Source organism: Geospiza fortis, unplaced genomic scaffold (genome assembly GCF_000277835.1).
Source record: "Geospiza fortis unplaced genomic scaffold, GeoFor_1.0 scaffold45, whole genome shotgun sequence".
NCBI classification, from domain to species: domain Eukaryota; kingdom Metazoa; phylum Chordata; class Aves; order Passeriformes; family Thraupidae; genus Geospiza; species Geospiza fortis.
Genome location: NW_005054327.1, coordinates 3,949,605 through 3,958,367, shown reverse-complemented (window position 1 = coordinate 3,958,367; position 8,763 = coordinate 3,949,605). Strand labels below are relative to the sequence as shown.

The window sequence follows — 8,763 nt, the reverse complement described above, 5'->3', positions numbered from 1 at the left end:
GAGTTTTGCCAATGATTTGTGTGGGGCCAGGATTTTGCTTATAGTGGTGATGATTTCTGTTTTTTGCCAGAAGCGATATGTGAAATGCCACAGTAGATATCTGTGTTTGTGGTTCTGTTTGCTTTTTAAATACTTCTGCTGTATCTGCAATATTGTATCTACAATATGGTGGTATTTTGTTGGTGGTTATTTGTTGGTGTTGGGGTTTTGTTGTTCTTGTCTGGTTTTTATTTTATGGCTGGCAGAAATTAGTTTTTTCTTTTAATTATTTTTATTACAATATTTGAGGTATTTCACTTGTGCTTGAGGGGGAGGCAAGGTTGTATTTCTAGGGTGCATGTTCAGTACAGCTTGTTAATTTTAAACTTTTGACACTTCAGCTTTGCAATTACATGAAGATTCCTGTGGAGTTCAGCATAAGCTTACAGGGGTGAGAAAAGAGGGGAGCGAAAAAGGTTTATGCTTCCCTTTAATATCTCCTGGCACAACTGCAATAGATTAAGCTGATTGCCTGATTTTCACTGTGGCTGTTGTGATCTGACAGTGACAACAAAATTGTGTATATATAGAACGGATGCTAACCTATGACTCATTAGAGTCTTTTGTATCCTAAATATGAACTTTTTTCCACTTCATATGGTTATACTTAAGAATAATGTTGCATTTTCTTTTCTTTTATGCCTTTTTTTTAAATTGAAATTTGGACAGCTAAGTAACAAGTACACTGTCAACAAACAAAAATAGTGACGGTGCTTAAGAAATTATTACATTTTAATTTGTGTTTCTCCCCATTTTCTCAACTTGTAATAAATTAGTATAATACACATCTCTCTCTAATAATCATCTTGTCACAGGATGACAAGGCCAAGTGGGATAGCCTCAAATAGCAAAAGGTTTGTGGTTAATGGTGACCAGTTCACTGAATTCAAGTGTGCTTTTGGAAGTAGGAAAGTTGGAGAGCAAAAATACATGGTTTTGTGGTGGAGAAGTTGCCAGTGGATGTCAGTTGCTCTTAATTCATGCCAGGGGCACTAGATTAATAGCTTCTCTACCCTTGTGCAGTGTTGTGGGTATTGGTCATGCTAAACATTTGGGTTTCACAACAATAATAATAGGAGAGGTATAGTGAAGAACCTTTGTGTTGCGACAGTGGAAGGTGTACTGCTAATTCAAGCAGTTGCTGATGGCACTTGTGAGCATGCAAACCTTTGAAACAGTTGTGCACATTAGTTGAAAGCACCTAATAAATTCTGCCCTTGAGAAAGTTCAAGCATGTCTTACTAAGGAAGAAAAAATTAGTCTGAAGCTCACAGACTTGCCACAGTTACACAAATCTTGCAGTAGTTATGTATGGGTCTAATGATTTCTCTTTTTTGCCTTCCAAATCTCCCAGGAGGCCCAGAGCCTGCAATGCCTGATGTAAGTACTACTTGTGAACTACTAGTTAATTGTATAATCCTAGTCTTTTCAAGAAGCTGTCTGCTTTCTCCTGCTTTTTATACTGCTTTAGAGTTTTGATCAAATCTGAGAGTACTGGCTAAGATTTGCTTTGTCAAGGCATGGTTGCTTTCTGTCCTTTTGAAGAAAAGGCTAATTTATGTCCTTGTCACTATAAAGCTCTAGCGTTGGTAACGGTTTCTATTTCTCCCTCTAAAAAAGTGTTTTAAAATGTGGGGTGTTGATTACATGGCAAGAGGATAATACAACTTCATTTCTGTGCTATATTAGCTCCCAGTCCCCTCCATCAGCGCTCATAGCCGTCGGGTTTGGGATCAAGAGGAAGAGCGGAAACGACAGGAAAAATGGCAAAAAGAGCAGGACCGTTTGTTGCAGGTATAATTCATCTTCATAATCGTGGACTGTCAATCACCTGTGTGTAGCAACAAGGAAAGAAAAGTAGCACGTGACTTCTGCAGTTCTTCTCACTGGTGGCCTGGGGAGACTCTCAGGTGCATTTTGTGGCCCGCACAGTTGCGCACATTAGGAGTTATTCAGAAAAAAGAGGATAATGCTTTAGTGAGCATCATAAAATCAAACACACAATGTGTATTCGCTACAGCCAGAAGTGCTCAATCTTTTGGGGCTGGTATATTCTTAATGACAACCGAATTTAAAGGTTAAGTGAAGAACTAAGGGGTCTTCTGTTGTGAATATTAATTGTATCTTTTCCCCTTAAGGAAAATGCCCCTAGCCTGAGTTTTACCTTCAGTTAGTGATACTGCCTTGTATTCATATATGCAGAGGAGGCAGCCAGTACCTGCCTGCTAGAATCCTGTCATTTAGCAATCAGCTAATCAGTTGGAATGATCTGGTTCCCAGGACCTCTGAGTCAGAAAGCTGAGTCTGCTAATGCAAAACCACCTTGATAATCACTAGCTAGAGCTGGAGGGGGGTGTTGCAGAGGGAGGGGGCATTGTTTGTAGTCTTAGGATAGCACAAAAAACCCAAGCATACATTTCTGCAAAGAGCTTCATTCAATGAAGTGTAAGCACATTCAACCACGTTCAGAGACACATCCCTGCAAATTAAATTAAAGTTTGTTGTCTGAAGTCTGATGGCTAGGAGAGATGTCAGTGAATATCATTTATTCTGCACAAGCCCTCTTTGGCTGTATTCAGCAGAAAACTGTGATGTCAAAGTAGAAGCACAGAATCTCTCTTGGTTTTTGAATGTTTCATCCTTTGTTGTTCCTTGTAGCTTGCACACTCTGCAGGGCAGCAGCTATACCTTCCTAAACTTACCTGTGGTCTCCATTATGGTTTGGATGTTCCATTTGATACCTGAAGAGATGGCTTTAAAGAGTGTAAACCTTGGCTCCCCTTTCTTGAGAGCTGACTAAGCCATCTGCTATCACTTTTCTTTGTTTCTCCTTTTTTAGTCCTGAAGTGATAAATTTGACCAGAGTAATAATGATCTTTCTCTTCCCTATGATCCTAGCAAAGTCTTTCTTTGCTTATTTCCAGCATCTTAGAAGGAATAATTTTGACATCCTTAAATATTTTGCTTTTCCCAAGATGAAAGTAGTGACTTGACAAAACCACAAAAACATTTACCATGTGCTTTAAGCAACGCTTTATATTGATTTCATACCAAATCTAGTCAAAAGACAAATTTCAAGGTCCAGAAATTGGGTTTTGTTTAAGGTAACATTTCAAAAGAATGAGAGCTCTTGCTCACTATTTCACTTAGTGATTTCTTTATATTTACCATGTTAATGTGCCTAATTCCAAGTTAAATACAACCACTGTGTTTTTATAGAAATACCTTAGATAGCTGAGGTTTTTTTGTTCAAATGGTAACTAAACTGGGGGACAGGGACTATGAGGTTGGTTTTTGTGAAACTTAGCATGTAATAAGCCTGGAGACTCAAAAATCAATTACAGAACTCCTTTGGATTGTATTCAAACCAGGATTTCATTTGTGGCAGACCTAATGTTCTAGTGGAGCTCAGGGATGTTTTTTGTCTGGTGTGTTTGGTCTGTTAAAAACACATTAAATTCCAATGTAACTGCTAATGAAAGTAAAAAATACCATGTTTCTTATTTGCATGTTTGATTTCAATCTAACCTAACAGGAGAAATACCAACGAGAACAAGAGAAACTGAGGGAAGAATGGCTACGAGCTAAGCAAGAAGCAGAAAAAGAGAGTTCCAAGTATTTTGATGAGGTAGGCTGTGAATAAAGCTTTACTGACTAGTTTCATGAGGGCTTTTTTTCCCTTATACTTGATGCATGAAAGTCGGCAAAATATTTGGGTTTTTATGTCATTAATCTTCTCATTTTGGAAAATAAATTGCTGTCCATGATTTGGTAGAAAGATTGCAAAAATGTGATGGAAAGAGTAGGTGGGATGTATTGAGATATGTTGAATTTGTGTCTTTTCCTTATGAGCTGGTTAGGTAACTTAACACAAAAAATATTTGGCAAAAAGTCACAGCATGTATTAATTATTGTGATCATAAATGGAGACTTTTGCTGTTTATTTACCTGGTGCTACTTGTTGGAGTTCTGCTTCAATGCTTTATCAGGAAGCATGTTCATAAGTGTCTGGCTTGTTACTGGCAGACAGTTCATCTGATAAATTTACATACCAAATCAACTTTAGATTTCCAGTTATATATTTTAAAACACTGAATGTGTTTAGTTTCTGTATATGCTGACTTCTGTGGGTGTTGTTTATGAGAAGATGAACAATTTTTTTCCTGAGTATGGGTACTGTCTGAGGTATCTCTTCTTTACTGCTAAGTGAGTGTTGCTTCAGACATCCAAACTAGAACAGTTGTGTTTACACAGTCATGAATGAGTAGACCATAATTTAAGGCTTAGAACTTCAATAAGAAAGCTTTTTGAGCTGTTGGAGGACTTCGTTGTATACGAATATAAACCATTTTGTATTTTTTCTGTCATTAGAGATTTTGAGGGACCCATAAACATTATTTTTTCCTGGAACTAAAACATCTTTTAACCACTGAAAGGCCTTTTCTCGTTTTTGAGAAAAGAGTCATAGAGTGAGAGGTCTGAGGCTTGACTTTGACATGGTAGGAGAATGGAAGAAAGTGGGAAATGCCTCCACATGAGGATTCATGTGAAATTCATCGGCCTGATATAGATTGCAGTATATATCTTTGTGTATACACTCTTAAGTAGGTGTCAGGTTCCTAAGTCAAAACAGTAGGGAGAAATGCTTGGTATCATGGAAGGGTTTGTTTTCCATGGGTATTTACGTGGAGAAGGGATGGCTTGACATGTAAGTGATACTTTGGAAAGCAGAATGTTTCACATAGTTGTGGCCACACTGCCTGTGGCGCTTGCTAAGGCTGGTGTGTGGATTGAAGCCCTTGAATTAGGAGAATGTGAAACCAAACTGTGCCCTGCATCTTGCACTAGAAGTGCTGGGGATGATTTTATACATGCTTACCTTATAGAATAAATTACCTTTTCTGACCGAGCAATCTATTTAAAAAATGGATCCCTTCCCTAAAAACATGATTTTTTTCCTTTGCCACAGGAGCAGACCGTTCTAACCCTAAATACAACATCCATCACTTCTCAGGCTCCACCTGTGTCCAGCTGGAGAGCAAGCCCTGAAGCAAATGCTCCTGAGGAGCCAGAACGAGATGGGGAAAACGAGCTGGCAGCGACCTCGCTGCGTGAGGAAGAAGGAAGGAGGAGGCTTCAGGAGGAACGGAGGACCCAGGAGGAAGCAACCAGGCATTTTGAACAAGAACAGGAACTCCAAGAGCTGGAGCTCGAGAGACAGTGTAAAGAGAGGGAGCAGCAGCAGGCTGAGGAGCAGAGGCGGCAGGCAGAGCTGGAGGAGCAGAGGCGGCAGGCGGAAAAGCAGAGGGAGGTGTCAGTGGAGGTGCCTCAGTACCAAAGGTGTGCACTTGTGCTAGGATGTACTTTCTCTCTCTTCTGCAAATTCAGTTTCTAAAGGAGCTGTGTCTGTCCTGAATGTATAAGGATGTTCATGTGAGATTCATGCTGCAGTCAGTAGGTGCAAAATACCGTACCATAGTCTTTCTTTCCAAAGACAGAAGGATCAGGCATAACACAGTCCTTCCCCAAGAATCAAGTGCTATATTTCCCTACTTAAGCTTTTTTTTTTTTTAATGGCATGTGTAAGTACGGTAATTACAGCCAAATGAAAGAAGATCTGAAGGACTTAATGAGAATTTTTTAAGAATTGTGCACAAGCCAGTGACTCAACTTGAGAGCCAGTGACTCAACATACAGGGCTTCCAGAAGAAATAGCAAGTTAACACTTTTTCAACAAATATGTGGCTGATTTTTACAGATTTATCTCTCATTTTAATTCAACAGTGTAACAATAAAACTTAATTGCGATTTAACTACTAGGTTAATTTGTCAGTGAGGGATATCATGGTATATGAGTGAACTGTTACTTGCTTACATGCTTGCCTCTTAGAAATATCCACTGCAGATATATATGTTCCTCTCATTACCTTCTTCAGCAGCTTGATTTAAAAAACTATCAAACAAACAAATCCCTACCTATTAGTTCTCAAGTTTGTGTTCTTGCCCAGAAGTTTTCAGACTGCTGTTACAGGAGATTAATCTGTCTGAAAACTATTAAACCAGTAACCTTTCATTATTTTGTCTCCATTTACCTTACTGCCTTGTGGGTGGCTTGTGGCTTCTCTTAAGGTTTTTCTCTTTTTCTTATGTAAGTAACAAGAGATGACTGAAGAGAACACATGGTATCAAGCTAAGTCTTAGGAGAAAGTAATATCATTTTAAAAAACTGCATATATTTGCAGAGGAGGTTGTAAAACCCAGAGTTACTTTAGTTTAATCTAAATGACTGCTGCTTGATGTGCCTGCTGAGCAAAGCAGAGATACAATAACTGAACAGCTTCTTCCTGGCAGCAGAGCCAGGATAACTTTACAATTTTAACTTGTCCCAGTTGCAAGATGATAGGACTTTGTGTGGTAACTTATTAAGCTGCTGTAATATCTGCATATCTAAATCCCTGGTACATTCTTTAGTCCACAGGGATTTCATTGGTTCTGAGGTTGCTGCCAAAGGATGTGTTTTGCTAAACACAGGTGGTTTTACTTAATAGTAAAGAAGCAAGTTCAGTGAAACTGGGCTTTAAAATATCTGGTGTTAAATATTTGCTATAAGATGATATCCAAAGATAAGACTTGAAATCTTTATGTTATATAATCACCTGCAAAGGCATGATACTTGCTGTGAAGTACACTGAGGGAGGGGACAGGTAAAGATTATAAACCCCACCTGTACACTCTTCTGCAATAAAAATGTGATTTTTAGAGAACTGCTGTGCTTTGACGAAATTTTCCTCCTGGCTTTGCAATGGATGAGATAATCACTGTTGTATACTGATGCTTGTAATTTTTGCAGCACCTTAGTCTTTGGGATTCTTTTCACACAGCTGAACTTTCTCAGTTTTCTCTGGGGATGCTTACTGTTTACTAAATTTCTAGAATTTTCTTTTAATATGTATTTTATCTTTATTGTGCTTCTAGACATTATGAGCGCTATGAAGTATCTAAAACAATAGAGGATCGAGCTGGCCATCCTCTCATTGACAGGTAATAAGAAATTGAATCAATACATAGTTGAAACATCTTTAGCAATAACCATTCTGGCAGGCTCATGTTTGGTTTCCTTGTCATTTCACAAAAATGTAATTTCTGGCAGTTTTTCTGACAACTCTTCTTTTTCTGCCTTCTTTTATTGGCTGCATTTCTGACTGTTAAATTAAGTCTCCTTAGAACTTTACTTGTTTGGGGGATTTAATTTAAACTGGGTTTTTTTTTTTCCCTTAAGGATCTATTTTGAATATTTCCCTTAGGAACTATGTGTGTCTTTTTCTGTATGTGAACATAATGTTTCTTTTCTTTCCAATAGGCATTATGAGCGTTATGAAGTTTCTAAAACCATTGAGGAGCAGCCTGGCCAGTCGTTTGCTGACAGGTATGTCCAATATTGAATCTCAACACCAACTGTAACATGACCATTTCTTTGTTAGAAAACTTTTAAAATTCTAATGAACTTTAGTCATAGAAGCTAAAAGGATACTTTGGATTGCTGCTGTGTTTTGCAGTTTTTATGGCATGTTTTCATATTGAAAAAACAAGTGGCCAAACTTTTGTCAAATTACACACTGTGTTGTAAGCAGCAGTTAGTCAGTGGGATTCTACAGGGAGAAACAAAACTGTGAGGAGGTAAATATGTGGGTGGTACCAAACTTACCTGGCTGGAAAACAATTTCAGATCTCTTGTGGTTGTGTCATAGCATGCTCTACAAACTAAGGTGCAGTCACCCCAATTCAGGTTGTGCAACTTGAGAGAGTAAACAAGAGGGGAAGTGAGAGGCAGCAGCAGAATATTTGTCAAGGGGATAGTGCATGTTGCTCCTGTAATTTACACAAGTTAATTTTAAGGTACAATCTCTTGTTTTATAAATTAAGCCTTTGTTTTGCATTGCATCTCACAGTAGTTCTGAAATGTGACTTGTGCTGTGTATTTGATCACTTCTCATAGTTGAAGTGAGCATACCTCTCTTACATAAAGAGGAACTCCAAAAATTACAAGATACATTTAATGTATCTGTTACTAATGGAAGATCTAACTTCAGAAGGAGCATGCGCTAAATAGTTACATCTTGGGTATATGTGTGAGGAAGACACTGCTTTTTTCTTCACTACAGGCAGCTGTGAGAGTGTTGCATCTTCTTAAATAATAAAACAGGTCCACACCATAGGACAGACAGTAAAAACTTAAGGAAGCGAGATGTCATGTAGTTTATGCTTCATTTATCTCCACATAAAGGACAAGATTCTTTCAAAATGTGGCTGTGCAGCCCATGCTGTATGTGTAAAAACATTAATGTAGCAGCTTTGAGTTAGGACCAAGCAAAGGATTTCTTTTTAAATCCTTTCTTTGTGAGTTATTTTAAACTAAAAAATTGGCTGTACTACTTGAGACTAATAATACAGCAGAGGTGTTGCTGAAACTTCTGCTCTTTACTGTCAGAAAAACAACTTTTTGGATTTGTCTTCCTGTATATGGCCTTTGTTGAATGCCATTTCTTGGCTAAAACTCATTAAAAAATTATGCTGCTAGGTATATTCAGTGAACTATAAATTTTTCCAAAAACAATCTGCATGCAGGGTTTTGAGAAGGTGTTTTGCTTACAGTCTAGTAACAGTGGTGAAGTATGAGTTCAGTTTCTCATTAAGCCAAATAAATTGTAAATCTGCTCTGAAAGT

At 38.1% G+C, this 8,763-nt stretch overlaps 1 protein-coding gene across 14 annotated transcripts in view; it reads left to right on the top strand.

Annotated features, from left to right (window-relative positions):
* Window positions 1-8,763, top strand: part of LMO7 (LIM domain 7) — a 96,365-nt gene that overhangs the window by 78,523 nt on the left and 9,079 nt on the right. For 13 of the 14 annotated variants that reach the window (XM_031057077.1, XM_031057088.1, XM_031057078.1 and 10 more), the window contains 6 exons: window positions 1,394-1,419; window positions 1,729-1,833; window positions 3,575-3,667; window positions 5,009-5,379; window positions 7,015-7,080; window positions 7,400-7,465. In XM_031057077.1, coding sequence (XP_030912937.1) covers window positions 1,394-1,419; window positions 1,729-1,833; window positions 3,575-3,667; window positions 5,009-5,379; window positions 7,015-7,080; window positions 7,400-7,465 — 727 coding nt within the window. The remainder of the gene's footprint in view (window positions 1-1,393; window positions 1,420-1,728; window positions 1,834-3,574; window positions 3,668-5,008; window positions 5,380-7,014; window positions 7,081-7,399; window positions 7,466-8,763) is intronic. The other variant, XM_031057079.1, reaches the window with a different exon arrangement.